This window comes from Vitis vinifera, chromosome 14 (genome assembly GCF_030704535.1).
Source record: "Vitis vinifera cultivar Pinot Noir 40024 chromosome 14, ASM3070453v1".
Classification (NCBI taxonomy): Eukaryota; Viridiplantae; Streptophyta; class Magnoliopsida; order Vitales; family Vitaceae; genus Vitis; species Vitis vinifera.
The window spans coordinates 28,864,771-28,886,689 of NC_081818.1; the positions used below are offsets into that span (position 1 = coordinate 28,864,771).

The window sequence follows — 21,919 nt, forward strand, 5'->3', positions numbered from 1 at the left end:
AACTTTTAAGTATTAAGAAGTAAATTTTCTTTTCACTTTTCTTTTTAACCTTAATTTAACCCATTGTTTGGCAGGTGGGAAAATCATGGTAGCAGAAGAACCTAGAAGAAAGAAAATTGACTTTTTTTTTTAAATACGCGTCCCATGTCGAAACTTCTCTGCTAAGTCATCTCATTCATCTCCCTACAACTCTCTTTCCATACTCCTCCTTCCGTTAATCCTCGCATATATACTCCTCAGAATTCATCTCTCCACCTCAGATTCCGTTTCTTGGCTCATAAGCATTCATAAAGAACACAACACTATGGAGTTCTTCAACAATGCTAAAGCTATCAGACTCAGAAGCCACCTCAACAAGTACCTAGTCGCCGCCGACGACGAAGAAACAGTCTGGCAGAGCCGCACCGGCTCTTCCCGGCAAGCACGTTGGGCGGTGGAATTCGTCCAGGACAAGGCCAACGTCATCCGTCTAAAAGGCTGCTATGGCCGCTACCTCACCGCCTCCGACGAAGTTTTCCTCCTCGGCTGGACCGGCAGAAAGGTTGTCCAAACCCTTCCCACGTCCAAAATGGACCCTTCCACCGAGTGGGAGCCCATAAAGGAAGGCTTCCAATTGAAGCTCAGAGCAAAGGGAGGCAAGTTCCTGCGCGCCAATGGCGGTACTCCGCCGTGGAAGAACTCCATCACCCACGACATTCCTCAGAGGACCGCCACGCAAGATTGGGTCCTCTGGTCGGTCGACATCGTTGACATCACCCACTCCGAGTCCCCTGCGAATTACGTTTCTCGGGCGTCGAGCTTCTCTTCCCAGCCGGACGATTTCACCTGCTCCGACACCGGGTCGCCGTCGATGGGCTCCTTTCCCGGTTCACCGGTGACCTTCCACGGTCGGTCCAGACTAGCATCAAGTAGGCAGGTACGTTCAGAGTACTAATATGCCCTGATCTTTATTGGTAACTGAACCCACCGTAGGAATTAATCTTGAACAGAATAATAATCATCCAATTATTTTGCTTCATTTCGCAGAAAATCAAAAATGAAAAATAAAAAAATAAAAAAATAATTAAATTTTGTCAAAATATGATAAAGTCTAACTAACATGCCCTTGATTTTTCCTCCTCCAAGTGGGGCTTCACCAACAGTGATACCTCAAACAACCTTCTTTGGTGGCCTTTCATTTAATTTTCTTTATTAGTTTTTATAAACCCACTTGACCAATCATCATGACTTTGGAAAAAACATTTTCTAAACCATAAAGTTAATTTTATGGAGAAGTCTTTTATGGGGGTGAATATTTTATTAGAAGTAATGTAAGTGGCTTTTATGCATTTTGAATTATTTATTTATTTATTTTTCTATTTAGATTCCTGCTCACCAAGAGGATGATAATGAAAGATCAAAATCCCAAATGGACCATGTTGATAAACCCTCCGAGAAAACGAAATTCACTGCATCAAAGCCAAGGGAGAAAACTTTTGATGCGGCTTGGAAGGTATTGATATATAGTCTTTATATAATTATTATGTCACTATCAATTGCTTGCTTGTACATGTTTCTTTCCAAAGAAAATGACATTATATATCATATAAGGTGTTGTAGTCAAAATCGGTTTGATATACGTTAATGTTAGATTATTATTTTAATATTTAGTGAATGATTGATAAATTAATTTAAGTCATTAAATAAATTAAGTATATTTGATTAAATTAACTTAAAGTAAAAAATATAATAAATAAAAATAATTAACTTATTATTAATTCTATATATTCATTTTACTTTTTTATTTTAATTTGTTTTTTTGTTACTTCATTATTTTTATTGTTACTTGGACTTCTTTATCTTAATTATAATTTATGAGAATAAATATGTTGATGATTAAAAATAAATTTTAAGTTAATTTTATCCAACAATCTTAATAACTAAGTAATAAATTTTAAGTTAATAACTAAATTATAATTAACTTAAGCAATTAAGTAATAAGTATTATTAAATTTTACCCAAGCCTTTGAAGTTTTTATATAATTGCTTAGCTTCTAAGTTTTTGGCTTAAATAGTTTTGATAATTTTTCTTTTTATATAAAATCTAGATTTTTTTTTAAATGTTCTTAGGACTATGATTATTTAATTTGATAAATTTTCATAATTAATACTTAAAATCGTTTAATTTTTTAATAATAATAAATAACATTAATTACATTACAACTATAATGTGATAATTTTCTGGTTGACCCTCTAACAAAAGTCTCTAGCTCTGCCATTGGTCAGACTAATTTTTATTAAATATAAGAGTAATTTTGATATTTTAAAACATTTGAATGTGGGATTCATAGTGGAATACACTTCTCTATTTTATTTTGAATGGATCAATCAGTGGTGGACGTTTTTCTTCTGGCAGATTACTCCTGACCATGAAGCTGGCTATGGAAGATCAAAATCCCAAATGGACAATGCTGACAAACCCTCTGATCAGACAAACTTCAGTCCCCCAAATCCTAGGGACCAGACTCACGATCTTAATTCATCTCCCAAGGTACTTGAGCAACAAACTCTTTACATGATTCATGAAATCACTCGTAAAATTTTAATTCCATGATTCCATCGTCATGTTTGCAGGCCCCAGATGTTGTCCCATCTACCATTCCAACTGCTGTTTCATATCCTACTGTGAAAACCACTGCTTCTATGGCTAAGCAATCATCAACTCAAATGGAAGATAAGCTAAACTCAGTGTTCAGTGAACTTGAAAGCATAGTAAGCGATGTGGGTAGTTCTCCAACTTCCTTCTCAGAGCCAAGAATGGAAGATGAAGCATTAGAAATGTCAGCAGTGCCATCTAGAGAGGAGATAAGGCAAGCACAAGTTGCCCTCAAGGAGTGTCTTCTTTTAGAATTCTCTCAGCTCAAGCAGGCAAGAGTGAGAGCCAAGTTCATTTTAGCTCTCTCAACGCTGAGCATCGCGGAAGGGAGTCTTTCACAAGAACAAATGGACGCAACCCACTATTTTCTGTCCAATTTCAATGTCCTAATGATGAAGTTTGATCGTGCAGAAAGGCAGTTGGCTGAGTGCAACAACTTCTTGCGCGACAAAAATCGAGCTTATGATGAATTGAGGGTGATTAATGAGTCTAATCTTGAGCTCAAAGCTCGTATAGATCAGCTTAATGAAGAGGAAGAAGAACTTTTGAGAAGGATTGAGGAGATTAGAGGGATGAAAACCAAGCTAGCGAACAAGAGGATGGAATTGGGTGAAGAGTCCAAGTCTGCACTCTCAAAATGGAATGAGTTTGGATCGCTTGAACCAGCAGCTTTGTCGAGGCAGAAGAAATTTGAGAAAAGAAGACGTGAGATTCTTGAAGATTGGTCCAATTTGAAGGCGTTGTTTGATTGATTAAATTGCATTTTGTTTGTATTTTTTTTTTTTTGGTTATTATGAGGTCATGTCAATGATTTCATTCTCCGAGGCATTTTGTTTGTAATTTTTTTGGTCATCATGAGGCCATGTGACTGACTTCATTCTGCGATGGCCTGAGGTATATTTTGGTTATTAAATTATTAAGAAATATATTTTTAAATTTTTTTATTTTGCATAAAATAAATAAGACCCAGAAAAAAAAAATCTTAGTTTTAAAAAATCCACAAAAAATAAATATTGTAAAATATTTAAGGATGAAAAAAATTATTTAGGAATATAGTTTATTAATTTTTTATTATTTTAAAAAATATATTTTCCCTTTTTCTTCTCTTTAAATTTTTGTTTGCTTAATCAAATATTGCATAAAAAAAAAAGTAGTGAGAATTGTGTTTTAAGATGAAATCAACCTCAAAAGTGATAAGAGATCCTTATATCATGCACATTTAAGCTCAAGACATAAATCAAGTATAAAAATTAAGTTGAAAGATATTATCCTTCATTAATCCCTAAAATACCATTCACCCCTATATAGGCATGTAGTGATTGTGAATTTCAAATTTTTTTTTTCCCTTTTCTATTCCTATAACCTATTTCTAATTTCTTACTTTTTTTTTTTTTTTCTTCCAATCTATATTTCTATTTTATGTCAAATAAAAAGCAATAAGTTTTTTTTTTTTCATTTTTAAATATATTGAATCATTTTACTCTTATTATAAGTAAGGATAAAATTTTTGGGATTTTTCATACAAATATCTTTTTATCTTTTTGTATTTATCTTTTAGTTTCATTTTCATTTTTATTTTAAATTTACATTATCCTTTTATTTATATTTTTATCTTATTTTTTATATTTTTCATATTAAAAAATTGACTATCACTTCACTTTTATTATATATGTTAGAAAAATTAAGGTTAATCCAACCTATGATAATCACCTTAAATAGGGGGGAGGGAATAGGGTGATGATCAATTATGTGAATGTAAGAGACAATTATATGCAATTATATAATAAACAATATAAAGACAATTACATATAAATTAAAAGAGTAAGGAAGAGAGAATGCAAACACAAGATTTTATAATGGTTCGGCGCAACCCGGCCTACATCCACTCTCTTATAGCTTCAATCCTAAGCTTGAGGTTCCACTAATTCAAGACTTCCAAACCAAGCCTTCAAGCAATACAATTGGATTATGGTTCCAATTCACCCTCTTAGACTTTTGGCTCCAAGCACCCTTTACACTTCTCAAGAGATATCTCACTCTTAAACAACCTCTCAAGTGATACCACATACTTGAGAAACTTCCTCTCAAAGATTTACAAATAAATGATCTTAGAAAATTCTAATACAAAAACTTTAAGCTCAAATGATACAAGAAAACTAGGATTGAATTGTACACTAAAGATATGCAAGTTTTAGAATAATGGTGCACTAAAAAAACACTCTTCCAATGTTCAAATATATTCAAGAAAGGTTTGGGAAGGTTAAGTTAATAAAACAATGAAGATTGAAGCATTTTTATAGAAAAAAAAGTCAAATTAGCCGTTGGGAGATCGATCGGTCGAGATGGGGGTCGACCGGTTGACTAGCCGTTAGCATTTAATGCTTAGCATGTGACTGTTGGACCTCAACCGAACCTTAATCGAACTTCAACCGGTTAAGGTTCAACCTTGACTGATTGAACAACTGTTCTAGAAGAAAAAGAAAGTTTTTTTAATCATCGACTAGTTGAGCTGGGGGTTGACTCGGACCTCGATTGATTGAGCTGGCGGTCGACCGATTCCTCGTACGGTTCAACTAGTTGAGCCGTTTTTGGCTCAAAATAACCAGTTTTTTCAACTTAAAACCTTTTAAACAAGTTGGAAAAACATTTGATATAAGGTTTTAGTTGAAAACATGAAATCATCCAATTTTTAAAATATTTAAAACAAAATAACTCTTGGATGATTTTGGTGCATAAGTAAATAATGTTATACATGAAAATCCTAGTGCACCAACAACCTTACAAATAATGTAATGCATGAAAATAGTGGAAAGAAAGAACATTGCTAAAACTACAAAATGATGACAAGAAAAGAAAAGTTGTTCAAAATGTACAGTCTTGTACACCTCTCATACAATTAACATATTTTTCTTGTACAATTAGTGTAATAACCTTGTAAAACGATATAAATTTCATACATATACATAAATTATGTGCATATGAGTGTGTAAACTATATTCCCAATGGTTTGACATTTAAAATAATTAAAACAAATAAAACATTATTTTATTTTATTTTTAATGCAAAATGTAATTAAAAATAAGGTAAAGAAATTACTTAAAAACTATTATTTAAGTCAAATTTATTTATTTATTTCCTTTTATTCTTGGAAATAAAGAAAAAAAAATAAAAAATTTATTTAACCATAAGAAATATAAATATAAGATAGGTTAGAAAATACCAAATTTATTTATTTATTTCATTTTATTTTTGGAATTAAAGAAAATAATTAAAAAAAATATCTAACCGTAAAAAATATTAATATAAGATATGATAGAAAATAAAAATAACCCCAAATTTATTTACTTATTTCATTTTATTTATTTAAATTCGAAAGTAATTTATTTTAATAGATCAAAATGTGCACAATTAATCTATTACTTTATTAATTATGATTATATTAAAATTTTCTATTACACAAAAAATAGAGAAAATAAAATTAAAAAGAGTAATAAATATATATAATTTAGTTATTTAATTATTTTTCATGTAAAAGATAGTTACACAAAAAACACATAATTGATCAATTATTTTGTTTAATTGTAAACATATTATATTTTTTTATTTTTTTTATTAAAATAACTAATAAAAAATAAAAATGGATAATCAATTAATGAAATTTAATTCTTTTTATTATTTTTATATAAAAAATAAAAATCATATTACCATATTTTTTTAGAAAGTATTTTTTAAAATAGTTTTTGAATGTAATTTTTTTTATTTATAATTTAAAATAGAAAATAATGATGATTTTCAATTATTTATAAAAAAAAGTTTTAAAAAATAAAAAATAAAATTCAAATAATTAAAATAGAATTATTCAACAGTAGTGCAATTAAAAAAAAAAAAAAAACTTATGTAAAAGTGAATTGATATTTTAGTTCATTATCATTTTATATTCTTCAAATCAATTAGTGGTGATGTTTGCTTGCATGTTTGGTCAATTTTGAGCCCATCCTATCCCAAACCACAATTCTCCCTCAAAAAGTATAAGCTAAAAAGTGGCTCAGGCTGAGCGCCACAATTTCGAAGAATTTCAGACGTGGAAAATGCACTGATGGCCACGTGTAAGCATGAGATTGACAGATTTGGCCCCACGCATCCAAAACCAGAAAATCCATGACATCGTGGCGCGGAAACGCAACGGCTTGGCTCTTACATTCATCATCTTTCATTTGGATTCGTAGACATTAGATTAAGATTTGGATCCTGCTTTCAGAAAACTTTTCCTTATCTCATCCAATTCAAAAGCGTTTACCTCGATCGATCAAATCTTTTTGTGGTTTCGATATCTGATATCTGATGGAGTTTTTTCGGAACGCGAAAACCGTAAGGCTGAGGAGCCACCATGACAAGTACCTGTTAGCAGACGAGGACGAAGAGGATGTGTGCCAAGACCGGAACGGATCGTCGAAAAGAGCGAAGTGGGAGGTGGAATGCGTGGAAATAAACAATGTGATCCGCCTGAAGAGCTGCTACGGCAAGTATTTGACGGCCTCGAGCGTGCATTTTCTTCTGGGGACGGCTGGGAAGAAGGTGCTTCAAACGGTGCCGCCCAGGTTGGATTCGTCGGTGGAGTGGGAGCCCATTCGAGATGGGTTTCAGGTCAAGCTCAAGACCCGCTACGGCAACTTCTTGCGCGCAAATGGGGGTTTGCCGCCTTGGAGAAACTCCATAACCCACGATATTCCTCATAGAACCGCCACCCAGGATTGGGTTCTGTGGGAAATCGATGTTACGGAGATTAAAACCCAGACCCAGACTTCCCGCCCGCCGGTGCTTTCGGTTGATCTGTCCGATTCATTAGAGTCGGAGTTCGACAAGTCCCTCATTATCCAGATCAAGTCCCCTAGAATGTCCATGCCAGAGGTTTGGTTCTTCATGTTTATTGATTCACATTCCCAAAATTTTAAAATCGTTTAACATTGAAGTGGGTGGGTGTTTGATTTTGGTTTTGTGTAGTCTAGTGATCCTTCCGCTGGGACACCAGGGAAAGCTGATGGGCGGGTCATATATTACCATGTTGCGGATGAAAATGGGGATGTCGATGATACCACTGAAGAATTTTCCTTTATTTTCAAGGGGAATGAGGTGGAGGAGCTGACTCAGAAGTTGGAAGAAGAGACAGGGCTTAAGGATATCGTGGTGTGTTCTCGGAATCCCTTGAACCAAAAGGTTTATCCCCTTAAGCTGCAGCTCCCTCCCAATAACGTGGCTATGCATGTTGTCATGGTGCCTTCTGATTCAAAAGGTTAGTTTTTTTTTTTTGGTCTTTTCGTGCCTTTGTTTGATGGGTACTCTTTATATGGATTGCTATAGAATTGCTTGATGAATAGGAGAAACTTCTCACTGTTTTTTGGATGCGTCTGATTGGGAATTATTGGATGACGCGGGTCACTCCCCAGATTTTTCACCGTCTTTTGCTCATCTTTTTCAACAAGCAAATACACATGACAAGAGATGGATGCATCAATACTCTCCCCACAAGACAGTCAATGTAATTCAGAGTGCATTTTCAAATATCCATTAAAATCAAAACCAACTTGGAAATTATTTCACAACATCCGGAAACAAAGCTTAAATAGTGGGGTTTCCATCCAACCGCTCAAATTGATTTGGAAAAAGTGCAATTTTATAAGTTGTGATGAGTCAAAAGGGACTGAAAAATCTGGTACAAGATAAATTGTTTCCAATGTGATTGATCTAAAATTGAGCCAATTGGCTTAAAAACACAAAATATGACATCTCCTAAGATTCAAATCCTATTTTCAACTAAAGAATGAAAGTCAAATACTTGATTGATTAATGTTTAAGACCATCAATTATCTTAAAATTACTTATCATCTCCTCTAACAATCTTCAATCATGAGCAACTTTGAAATGATGAAAGTTTAAGAGAGGATTTGAAACAACTGAACGGCTACAACAGAAATTTTGACCCGAATTTGCCAACACACAAAGTCACTTACAAGAGTCATAGAGGAAATAAAGGAGGTAGTGGATGGGTCCTATGATTAGGCAATGAAACAAGATGGGTTGGAAGGAAAGATGGTTAACAACCAAGATGGAATGATAACTTAGATGTCCATTTTTATCCTTCATTTATTTATTTATTTGCCAAAATCTTTGGGAATGGCTCAAAGTTCGAAGAGAGTTTGAAGGTGATTGAACAGAATTGCTCTTCTAAGAAAAGAACATGCTTCTAGTAGTCAATATTTGCAGTCAGTTGCTTACTTCTTTATCAAGTCTCTGTAGTACTTCATTTTCTTGCATTGTCATGCAGTTTATTCATCATTTACCTTGTGCATATTTCAGCGGTAGGAGAGTTTGGGAGCCCAAGGAACCCCGGATTGTCATGACCAGAGCAGGCAGCACCAGTGCACTGCATTAATGACATGAAAATTTTGCACATAAGCTTCAGATCTGCTTGTGCTTGCTGTAGGATTTGGAACCCGGTTGAAAAGTTGTTGTTCCAACATGTGAACTTCAAGGCGAAAAAAGGAGCATCACAACATGCAAAACCATGAGATACCTCTTTAGTTATTGTCCTGTTTTAGTGAACCTACTGGTATTTTTGGTCTTTTTTAAGGTCTTAGCTATTTGTAGTGTGTTTAACTCTGCTAGAAATGCATTGACAAGATTTAATGGATGCTCTTGCATTGTAGAGGCATTGGATTTTCACATTGAATGGAAAATGAGAAAGTAGCAGGAGAAAAATGCAAAAATTGGAGAAACTCTTGCTCTTCTTCCTTTATGGTATTTTATTCTCTATATGAAAGTTTGATTGTCTTGTTCACCTATGCACAGTAAGAAAAGCTGGCTATGGCCCTTATCATTCATCCAAAGGAGCTTCATAGAAGAGAAGCTGAGGTTGAAATTTCCCTTGTTGACACTTTGTAACAACATCATTCCAATGACCAATCACCTATTGAAAAAAGGATTGACCAAAAATCAAATGTGGATTAGAAGGAGAATAGCGAAATATAAACATAAGAATAAAATTAAAGTGATACCTCGACAATTGCATCGTTATAATGAACCCAATTTTTATGCTGATGATCATAAGCAAAGCAGGTAAGATGCCGACTATGAAAACAAACCTGCAAATTAGACAAGGGTGCTGAGTAACATGACAAACTGACATGAACATTATCCACTCATCTAAATCTCCATAGATGACTGCAGTATCTAAATCTCATGGCAGCTCAGAATTGAAGCAATTGTTCAAGTTTACCATAGAAATAAGGTGATACTTTCTCCCCTCATCTAAATCTCCATAGATGACTGCAATATCTATCTCAGTTGTCAGAGCTGCCAATGTTGTTGATACATCTTCTGAATTCTCAGAGACACTCTGCCACCCAAGGACTGCATTGTCCCCATCAGAAACCATTTCCATAGTACTCAGTAGTATAGGAAAAAAAAAAAAAAAAGACTATTTCTGACAATCAGCCACTTACGAACTACAAACAGATGAGGAGGATCTGAAAGGATTTGATCAATGGAATTGAGTTTTCCACAGCCTCCTTCCTCTGGATTGCAAGTAACTTGATCATCCATCTTCACAAGCTTCAAAAGGTTGTCGAAAGAGCTATCCATGTGGGTAATCTGAGTGGAAGTAAATCAATTCAAGCTTTACATATTGAAAATTTGAATCTAAGTTAGAAAATAACTGCTGATTTTATTAAAAAAAGAAACTCTCAATAAAGCATACCTTCTTTTTTCTAAGTTCACTTGCATTTATGAGGTGAAAAAGGGAATTATACCCATGTTGCCTAGACTCACAACCGCAATGGTAGCATGCAACTCTTTCCCGAATTTTAATTCCAAATAGAGAATGTGTTATACAAATGTCGCTTGGGCAATCTAAGTGGTCCCAAGACTCCCAACCATTGCTTTCTTCTTTCTTTGTACTGAATGATAGATGAAGACCTTCAAGAATTTTATGCAAGATTTCTGAAGCATCATTCATTTCTCCCTGTAATCATTATTAAAAATGCTCAGCAATTCCTAAGTCTAACCTTTTTCCTTTGGCAGAGAATAAAAATACAAATGTAACTCAAAATTGCTGAAGACTAACAAAGTGCACAAACTTGATTACCTTCTTGTAAAGATTACTTTGAGGGTCCAAATTACTGAGAGCATCTCTTAAAGGGCCTGGACTAATCGCCTTTTTATGGCTAGATATGGATGCCGAATTTAACAAAGAAAAAATCGAATTTAAGGAACAGTAAACACAGGCTTCATCTATCATATGCAAATGTGCTGCGGATTTCATCAACTCACGTCTAAACCATCTCAAATGCCAAAGTGACTGCATTTTCACAGAACCACCCAAGATTCAGGAACAAAAAATAGGAAATATGAACACTCATTATAAAATATAACAGAAACTAAAACAAACAAAAAAAAGATTTAATTGTGGAATACTAACCTGTATGATTGCATTCAGGGAGCAATCGTTAGCATAATTTTCCAGACCAGCTCCACCTTGAGGCACCCCTTCACTTGACTCAGCAAAATTGTGATATGTCTCTTAAAATGAAATATAGAAAGGGAAAAAAAAAAGTGTCAGAATAGTAACCTCACTGCAGCCCTATATTCTGAAGTTGAGAGGTTATGCTTCGATATTCAAGTATGGACATAAGAAAAGCTATGTTTCAACCATTGTTTTTTATCCTATTTCATTCTCACATCACACACACACACACATATATATATGTATATATATATTGCACGATAGAAACAACATATACTTTGTGAATCACCACAAGCTGGCCAAGTAAATGCTTTGCGGGCTAAAATATTCCACAGTTGTTAAATATGAATTTTCTTCTATTATATGAAGGGTAAATTTCAACTGTTGTTAGCATCACAGGAATAGCATTCATGTAAGTTGTCATTTGATGGCATTTGGACTTCAACCTTCTAGATTTTTGAAACTGCTCCTACAAACTCATGGCTTTCTGCCCTCTTTTCTATGGAATGCAGTTGGCCAATCAACCAAGATCATCAATTAAACTAATCCTTCATAAGAATCATATCTGACATCATTCATAGAAAAGAAGGCTCTGCAGAGGTCAGAATGGTTCTAAAAAGTCAGTTAGGAAGAGGCAAGATCCTCTCTCTAAGCCGTGAAATTGTATGACCTTGATTTAGCTGCTGCTATGCAAGAATATTGCTCAAAAATTTAAATACAAGATTTATTGAAGATATGAAGCCAGAAATTTTACAAATAAGAAGCACCTTCAAATCAAATAAGTGAAATATAATGCCTCGAAAGTACCAATTCTAAGAATAGAAGAATAGAACAAAAGCATACTATTCTTACCATAAACATCATCCTGGTCTGAGTTTTCAGAATCTTTATGGTCGGAATCACCATAATTAGCCTCATTTGAACCATCATCACTACCTTTTGAGGAAACAAACTTTCCCTCTCCCAGCTTCTCATATAATAGAGGGAGAATTAGTGGAACTTCATCAGTCGAAGTAGTCTTCTGTTCAGCTGCTGATGAACTCTCTTGCTTTTGTAAGCCTCCTGGTGAAATTGTACCAATGGCTGTCTCATCAGAAGAGTGCTGCTCTATCCTCTCCCCCAACTTATTTTGCTCAGAAGGAGACTCAAAAGTCAATTCAATCCTTCTTTCCTCTGCATCAAGCTCAACTTGACACCTAAGTTCCTGTTGTTCTACGTCCTTCCCATCTGGCGGAAACTGCTTCCCACAACTACTAGCCTAGAACACCATGAAAAAGTTAGCTCACATCATAGAAGTTATATGTTAAGCGCTCATTAGCGTAAAATAAACAGGGCAGACCCAATAGAATTAGAACCTTTAGATCCTCAGATTTTCTATAATATTTGTTCTTTTTCTTGTTCTTTGATTTTTTCTCTGTCTGTTTTTCTTTACCATCTCCTCTGTCTACACTCTTCTCGGCATCAAGGGCAAGGTCTGCTAACAATGCTTCTTCTGCAGCTAAGGCCTTCTCTGTGGCATCTTTGTCAGTCAGATCCTCCAAGTGTGCCTGGAAAAGAACTCCAAAACATTCAACTCAGCTTCACAATGAGATGAAGAAAATTGCACTACACAACCAAGAAATACAATACAAACCCCAATGAATGACTTTAGAGAGAACACCATAATTGATCTATAGGCACGAGCAGATGCTTCTCCAACCTCAAAGCCCCCCTGCTGCATAGCAGCAAGAATGCGTGCGATCCTTGCATCAATTCGGCAAAGCTGCAGTGAGACCATGAAGGAACAAATTATTCAATAGTTTTTCCTTCACCTTCATTTGTTTACTGGGAAATAACATGGAAAAAGGGAAGAAAATTTGAATCTTTAGTTTCAGTTGCTTCTGTGTGCAAAATTAAATAAATGGAAAACTCAGTTCAACCTAATCAAATAGATGTATTCAGTTCAGTTTGATGAGCCCTTTTGTTTTATGGATTCTAAAGTATTAAATTTTTTAATGGTTGCAATTTTTATTTACTTTTCCTATATTTTATTGGCAACTCAACAGAGTATTAAAGAATAAGTCAAGAATCATTCAGAGCTGGAAATAACTTAAACTTGAGGAGTTACATAAGAAACAAACCAGGAGAAAGTTAAAGAATAATTCACATAGTGGCAAAGCAATGCATATTGAAAACGAAAAAGAAGGAAATGTAGTAAAAAAAATTGTCATATGAATAAAGAAATTAATCTGAGAATTCCTTTATATATTTAGAATCCAAGGGTGTCAGTAAGAAATGCCCACCTCTAAAGTGGTCTGCACTTCATACTTTCGGATTGCTTTTCTCAGATCATCGGCTTCTTCAAGAAGATTTGATAGGAGATCTAACTGATGATGAATGAGTGGTGTATCGTCCACATCTGCTACTTCATGCACTTCTTTCCTCCTCTTTGAAAGGTACTCAAGATATTGTGGGACGTATGCTGGATCTTGAGCACTCCTATTAAGTTCATCATCACTGATACTCCTTATTTCCTTAAGTTCTTCTTCATTGATTGAGTGCACGATTTTCATGTTGCACAAACTCCATAAGGGGGGAAATTCCTTATCAAGAAAACCATGGACTTCAATTTTTTTATGTTTTCTATCATCTAATAGACATGCCCATGATTCCAATTTTTCCTCAATGGAACGACCCACAAATAACCATGGCACAAAAATACCACCACCTGGCAGTGTATCATCGTCATGATCCTCAAGGGAAAAAGTTGATCCAGAGCCCTCATTTGAATTGGAATTGTTAGATGTGCTGACATCAAGCTCTCCTGTCACTAAGCGTTCATCCAAAAGGAGATATGATGAGTCTATAGAAACACCAATTGTTTCTTTGATTTCAGACTTCTGAGCTCCAGCAGGTGCCCCACCCTCTTCAGGAAATTTGGTTATACCACAAATATAGGCTATTGAGTGCAAAAATCTTAGGACTTTTTCAAGTTGAGGAAATTCCAAAAGGCAGATTCCCAGAAGTGTGTTGTCCAAGCCAAGATTCCTAAGCTGCAATTCTGAAGCAAATATCTGCAGCTCCTCCAGGGTGTACCGTATCACCTGGAGAACATGCGTTCTTGAAAGGTATCTGCCTTTCAGAAGCATTTGTAACATGCCCTGGATTTTTGCAAGCGTTTTTGCACGACGAGGGTAATCAGGTAATGGCCACTCACTCCCCTCAGGTTCATGGTTTCCACTTTTTTCATCATTTTGATTACCAATCTCTGCTTCCATCAACATTTCATCAAATTGTTTCTTCATTTCTTCTACAGAATAGGATTCACGAGGATCTTTAATGCAATTTTGCAGATGGACATCCATGTCCATCACTGTACACTCAACATGACTAGACGACTTGCGTTTCAACTCATCTTCACTAATTTGCAATACGGCACGGGCATCCTCTGGCTTCCATCCACCTTTCTCAATAATGTCAACCCAATCACTATCAATTTCTTGTGGCTGAAATAAGCTCAACCTCTCTGAAAGACCCCCCATATGCTCAGCAAAATGCTCCGCATACAACAACAGATCAGTAAATTTCTCAGCACAAACACAACACTCCATGAACTTCCAAGAATCATTCTCCTGCAAGAAACCTATAGCTTCCGACAGAACTGCCACCGCCAGATCATTGTTGGCGAACCTAATAAAATGCTCTTTTAGATCACATATCCTTACTTTAAGAAATCCCCTCTGCGTATCAGCACTTAAGGAGTTCCAGTACCCCTGAACTTGAGTGATCTTATCTCCCAAAGCAGTGAGCTTCTTGATATTTGTAAGAGTCTTTCTTCGTTCTAGTATACGAGCTCCCAAAGTCATCTCTTCCTCTTCTTGGAAGTCTTCTTGGAAGTCCATGGATTGCAATGTCTTCTGGGTCACCCTAACTGCTTCCGATTTGGCTTTAATCTGCTTCATTTTTCTCATGGCATTAGCCATATATTTGTGCTTAAATTGCTCATCATCAAAATTCACATTCTTCTGCTCTAGCTGCCACACTATATACCTCGAACAGAGAAACAGGGCCTCCATGTGCTTATCCAGAATCCCACGGACTAGGCCACGTTCTTGCAAACGCTGCCTCGTCCGTCCAACCACCTGCATCACCTCTCTGTACGCATCTGCATGGCTGGCCAAGTCAAAGATCAACGACGGATAGAAACAAAAGTACTTTAACTCGTCCGGGTCCAGTGACATGGCTCGCTGCACGGGCTCCAACGCGTTCTTTAAATACCGCTTTTTGGCGGTAGGATCTTTCATCGACTTAGCTTGTGTACAAATTAAACCAGCGTGAGAAAAGTGAACCTGGGCTGAGCTCGGGTTGCGCGAGCTCAACTCTTTCATGATCATAAGGGCTCTCCTGTGGTTCCCTCTTTCGGACGTCTTTTCGGCCCTCGCGATCTCGGAAGTGATATGCGCTTCCGTTTTTTCCTCCTCCACCGCCTTGTCTGCCGCCGGAGAAGGAGTGGGGAGATTCTTAGAGCGCAAACCACCGCCTCGCTTCTTCCAACCCATTTCTTGATCCGAATCCGATACACAATTCAATGGAGAAAGAAAGATGAAAGAAAGATAAAAAGAAAGAAATGCTAATCTAAAGAAACGCTGAAATGAACTGATTTGGAGAAGGAGAAGGGACTTGCAGGCGAAGAGGATTCCTGAAGAATCGTTTGATTTTGGGTCTGTGAATGAAGAAATGATTTGGAAGGTGCCGGTGTATTATAATAGATGCGGAATTCTGTTACATTGGTCAATCAGTGGAACCGTTAGTTCGGTACTCGGCGGGAAACATTATAATAAAAAATCATTTTTTATTGATTTTTTATTATAATAAAACATTATAATAAACTCCAAATTTGGAAAAATCACCTTTTTTATAATAAAAAAAAAAGAAAAAATAAATCCTTCAATGACTATATATGCTATTTTCAATATAAGAAAATTATTTTTTATTTATATATATAAATATAACCAAAAATCATTTTTTGGGAGTCCAACTTTGTGATGATTTTTCTTATTGATTATGCTTTTTTTTTTTTTAAATATGGTATTAAAAATTTGTTTAAATATAACTCCGAAAATTAGAGTAAAACTTTGTTATTGAAGGATTTGCCATAAAATATAAAAATTTATTAGATCGTGGGAACTTATAAATGATTATTCATATTGATATAAGCATTCTTATGATTCTCGAGGAGACCTCTAATGAGATATTTATTCATTTTTCTTCTTGAACAGTCTTATTCTCTTCTATTTTCTTCTTCTCATTCTTTTATTTTACATTATTAGCACGAGCGTAATAGAAGGGTACTAGGCTATAGCATAAGAGCACAAGATACAGGCTATAGCAAAGCCAAAAGTCTCATTTTTTTTTTTAAATGTTTTTTTAAGTGATAAGGTGAGTGATGATATAACCTTTTATTTTCTATAGTTATTATATTTTTTTGCACTGTCATGGTCAAATAACAAGCAAACTTGTACTACTAGGCATATGATAAAGGCTAATTATGTAGCTTGTAGTATGACAGCCTCCCAAGAAATGGCACTAGAAATTCTTTCTGTTTTCCATCCATTATTTCATTTGAATGAAAAAAGGAATAAGAAATTCATCATGTAGCTAAAATTTTGGTTCCTTGATTCCATACCATACTATGATTCACTTCATGGGAATAGAAACAGAATAGGAATGGGAATGAATGTAAATCATCATACCACATTGAAGAGAAGTCAGAATTCTAACAAGAGTAGGTTCTGATTTATACAAGATTGAATTTTTTTGTTACTGGTTTTTTTTTTTAGTAAGTAATTCAAATGCAATAAGGAATGGAAATTAGTTAAATAAACTCATGCAGAAAAAGGGAGATGATATCCAAACAGATAATTACAAAGGGGAAGAGTAGTGGATCGAAAAGGATAGACCAACATCATCCATAGAAAAGAGGGCTTGACAGGGATCAGAATGGTTTATTAAGGCAGGAAGAAGCTGGCAGGATGGTCACAAAATTTTGAGCAGTGTTGATGAACTAGTACAAGATCTATGAAAGGCATGAAACCAAAGCTTCACAAATAATGAGCACCTCTAGAGGACATCAGAAAAATGAAATGCCATGAAAATACTGGTGCTTGGTTACAGAACTAGCTTACCATTGTTACCACAAGGATTATCCTGACCCGAGTGCATAGAATCTTCATTATGGGATCCACCACCATCAGTCTCATTTGAACCACCTGAAAAGCCCTCACTGCTTATTCACACTTGGACCATGATCTTCACTAGGTTTTGAGAATCAAACAGGCGTTTCCTCTGCCAACTTCTCTGTAAATTGTGGGGCCACTAATGGAATTGTGCCAATGAAAATCGTGGCACTAAGTTTTGGGGCTTCTTCTGCTGATGACCTCTTGGCTGTCTCACCAGAAATCTGCCGCTCTATCATCCCACCCACCTTATTTTGCTCAGCAAGGTGCTTTTGTTTAGATTCATTCTCAATTTGCAGTTGAAACTCCAAAATTTCTTTGAGCTTTCTTTCCTCTGCTTCAAGCTCTAGTTGAAGCCTTAGTTCCTCTTCTGGTTGTTTTATTTCAGCAGCACTTACAGGAATACCAATCTTGGAGTTTGGATTTTGATCATCAAATGCATCAGGAAAGTAACTGAATCAAGAAATGCATTACATGAATTATACTTCAATAAAAGAAAAGAAGGTAAATAAATGAATTGTGGAAAAGAGTGTGATCTATTGACTACTTAACGCTTGTTTTGCATCCTCCTCATGTAGCAGAAGCTGCTCATTACCACTACTAGCCTACAATGCCATGAAAATCATTAGACAAGATCTATAAGGCAATCATTATGGTAAAAGAACCAGAACCAGACCCAACAGAGTTAAAACCTTTAGATCCTTGGCTTTTCTATAAGATTTGTTCTTTTTCTTATCCTTTGATTTTCTCTGCATCTGTTTTGTATTATAACCTCCTCTGCTTATATTCTTCTCGCTGTCAAGGGCAAGCTGTGCTAACAATGCTTCTCTTGCAACATCAGACTTCTTTATAGCATCTTTGTCAACCAGATCCTCCAAGCGTGCCTGGAAAGGAGATTTTAACTCCAAGAACATTCCACTTAGGTCCACAATTTGATGAATAATATTACAAAGAAAAAACAAGCAAACAAACAAGCAAAGAAATCCTACGAACCCGCACAAACGACTTTAAAAGGATCACCATAATTGATCGATAGTCAAGAGCAGATGCTGCCCCAAGCTTCAAGTCCTGCTGTCGCATAGCAGCAACAACCCGCATAATCCTTGCATCAATTCTGCAAAGCTTCAGTAAGACCAGGAAAAAACAAGATTATCAATAGTTTTGGTCACTTGGAAATCAAAGGGAAAAAAAAGGAAAAGAAAATCAATCATTAGTTTTAGTTCCTTCTGTTTCAAAAAATAGAAAAAATGTAAATTTTTTCTTTTTTTTTGTTCAGTTCGATGGACCTTTTTGTTTGTTGGTTCTTTGAGTATTGAAAATGGTAATACTCTGACTACTCATTATTTTCCTACATTTCTTGGCAATCAAACAGTATTAAGGGATGTCCATGGAAAAACTTTCAGGGTTCATGAATCATGAAATGCTAGAAAATGATTTAAAAATCAAGAGTGGCCTAAGAAACAGATAAGAAATGACTCAGAGAAAGTTAAAAAGTAAATCTAGAAGTAGAGAAACAAAAAAAATTTGAGCATATCAACAAAAGAAATTTATGAGCAATCTGAGAGTTTTGTTCTAAACTCAAAATCAAAGAGTTGGGATGCAGCTATACTAAGTCGAGTGTCTGGCAGCAACACACACCTCCAGAGTGACCTGAACTTCATATCTTCGGATTGTTTCCTCTACAACTGTGTCTGATTTCTGCAGGTGTTCCTGATCAGGTGAAGGAGAAGCCTCACAACTGAGCAGATTAACGCTCATAGTGTGTACCTCTTTAAGGATATTTGATATGAGATCTAACTCACACTTATGGCTTAGAAGCATATCACCATCATCCACCTTAACCTCTCTTCGCAGCTGCTCCAGGAGGTACTCATAATATTGTGGGAGATACTCAGGATCTTGGGCCCTCCTCTTGGATTCCTCAAGACACACACGCTCAATTGCCTGGAGTGCATCTTCATAGATTGAATGCATGCTCTTTTTCTGACACAAACCTTCTAAGTGGGAAAGTTCCTTCTGAAGGATGTGGAATATTTTCATTCCTTGATGTTTCTTATCTTCCCTTAGACATGCCCATGATGCCAATTGTTCCCCAATGGAACAACCCGAAAATAACCAAGGCACTAAGGAATCACCATCTGGAAGCACATCATTTTCATGATCATCAATAGCTGAAGTTGCTGCAGAACCATCATCTGCAATGGCATCATTATATGTGCTGAGATTAAGCTCCCCTCTGAGTAAGCGTTTATCCAAAAGCAGACATGATGAGTCACTAGAAAAAACAATTCTTTCTTTGATTTCAGACCCCTGTGCTCCAACAAACACCTTATCTTTGGAGCTACCCTTTTCAGAGCACTTGGTCACACCGCAAATATAAGCAACAGACTGCAAAAATCTAAGGACCTTTTCAAGCTGAGAGACTCCCAAAAAACAGATGCACAGAAGTGTGTGGTCCAGGCCATGATTTAGAAGTTGGGACACTGAAGCAAAAATCTGCAGCTCGTCCATGGTGTATTGCATCACCTGGACAATATGTCTTGTAGCCAGATGTCTCTGTCTAAGAAGTATTTGAAACATGGCCTGGATCCCCTTAAGGGTCCTTTCACGTTGAGGATCATCAGATAATGGCCACCCTGGCCAATCATTCTCCCTAGGCTCATGGTTTCCACCTTCATCCTTTTGATTACCAATCTCCACTTCCATGAACTCTTCATCAAACTGCTTTTTCTTTTCTTCTGTAGAATAGGATTCCCAGTGATCTTTAATGCAAATTTCCAGATAGTCATCCATGTCAATCATTGTATGTCGCTTAACGATACTAGAAGACCAGCTTTTCACCCGATCTTCACTGGTTTGAAATACTGCAAGGGCATCCACTGGCTTCCATATACCTTTCTCAATAATCTGAACCCAATCTCTATCAATTTTTTGTGGCATAACTTTGAGCATTTTTGGTGAAAGTTTCCCCACATGCTCTTCCATAAAATGCTCTACATAGGGTGACAAATCAGTGAATTTCTCATCACAAACACAACATGCCATGAACTTCCAAGTCTTATTATTTTCCGCAAATGCTATAGCTTCCGATAAAACAGCCGCAGCCAAATCATCCTTAGACGAGCTAAAATACGCTCTTAGATCACTAATTCTCACTTGAAGCAATCCCCTCCTTGTATCGGAACTCAAGGAGTTCCAATACTTCTTCACTTGTTTAATCCTATCTCCCAAAGAAACCATCTTCTTGATATTTGCAGACTTCTTTCTTCGTTCAAGTCTAAGAGCTCTGGAAGACAACTCTTCCTCTCCTTCTTCCAGAGGCAGGGACTCCAACGTCTTCTGCGGCACCCTGGCAACTTCCATCTGGGCTTCAATCTCCCTCCTTCCTTCAGTACTAGTCCTCAATTTCTTCTTCTCTTCCTTTGAATTAAACTTGAATTTCTCCTCCAAGTCCCCGAGCCCAAGCTTTATCATCATAGTCGAATACATATTAATTGTGGACTTCTTAACCAGCGCCTCCAACTCCTGATGCAGTTCTGCCATCCGTGATTGAGGCATTAACTGATCCAACTGGTCACCCTCTTGCAGGAACTTCAATGCCCGTTGACACTCACGCATCACCTCCTGATACGATTCCTTGTCGTCGGCCAATTCGAAGAGCAAATGGGCGTAGAAATGAGCGTACTCAACCGACTTAGGTGACAGAAACCTGGCTCGCCGCGCCGGCTCCACTGCATTCTTGAGATGCCGCTGTTTGATATTAGGATCGTCGATTAAAGCAGCTAGGTTAAAAAGCATAGCACCTCGAACATTGTGAGCGAGAGCAGAGCTCTGGTGGCGCCTGCACAACTCCTGCATGAGCTTCAGGGCTTTCTTGTGGTTCCCGCGGCGGAAAACCGACTGGGCGCGCTCGATCTCCGGTTTGATCACCTTGTCCAATCCGGCGGCTGCCGCTGCTCCCTCAGCCACCGACTTTGGAGCCGCCTTGGACCCAGACCCGGAACCAGATCCTCGGTTCTTGAGCCCCATTTCTTGATTCGAACACAACTCAATCGATCAATGAAGAAGAATAGAGAGAATAATGGAGAGATTTGCTGAGGAGGAAGAAGAAGATTCGAGAAGAATTCAAAGGCCTGCATACGTGGGAGTGAATCTTCATGAATGAGATTTGGTGGTGGTGACGTGGTAATTCTGTTGTAACGGACGCGAGTTCTTGGCGGCAAATATTTTTTGGCAGACTACCTCATTTCCTTCATACCAAATATATGTACATAAACTACAAAATTTTAATTTCTCTGTATAAACAAATAAAAAGAAATTAATGGGTTAGCTGATGTGTCAATGACACATCCTTATTCGAAAAATTGGTTTTCCAACATGGCATTAATTTAGGTCCACATGTAAGCCCAAAAAAGGCAGATCATGAACATAAGCTACTTCGAAGACAAATCATGAATATATATATGTAAGTTACTGCAAAAGCATCATCTGAAATGGCAACACTTTGTTTGTGAGATCAAGCTCTCCACAGAATTCTTATCTAAACCACAA

At 36.4% G+C, this 21,919-nt stretch overlaps 2 protein-coding genes across 2 annotated transcripts; one reads left to right on the forward strand and one right to left on the reverse strand.

The window, feature by feature from the left end:
- Positions 1–154: 154 nt before the first annotated feature.
- LOC100267969 (uncharacterized) lies at positions 155–9,391 on the forward strand. The gene is made up of 7 exons (XM_002276583.4): positions 155–916; positions 1,364–1,492; positions 2,396–2,530; positions 2,614–3,384; positions 6,971–7,543; positions 7,637–7,925; positions 8,990–9,391. Exons 1-7 carry the CDS (start codon positions 305–307, stop codon positions 9,031–9,033), a joined length of 2,553 nt encoding a protein of 850 aa, XP_002276619.2. The 5' UTR covers positions 155–304; the 3' UTR covers positions 9,034–9,391.
- On the reverse strand, positions 9,312–21,587 carry LOC104881688 (uncharacterized). Its single transcript, XM_019224870.2, has 17 exons — positions 19,007–21,587; positions 18,362–18,490; positions 18,061–18,252; positions 17,921–17,973; positions 17,467–17,821; positions 17,318–17,401; positions 13,436–15,892; positions 12,787–12,915; positions 12,509–12,700; positions 12,006–12,411; positions 11,109–11,209; positions 10,776–10,988; positions 10,389–10,652; positions 10,135–10,282; positions 9,909–10,042; positions 9,688–9,774; positions 9,312–9,599 (listed from the first exon to the last, which is right to left on the reverse strand). The coding sequence occupies exons 1-17, from the start codon at positions 21,395–21,397 to the stop codon at positions 9,507–9,509; spliced, it is 7,428 nt and encodes a 2,475-aa protein (XP_019080415.1). The 5' UTR covers positions 21,398–21,587; the 3' UTR covers positions 9,312–9,506.
- Between the last annotated feature and the right edge of the window lie 332 nt (positions 21,588–21,919).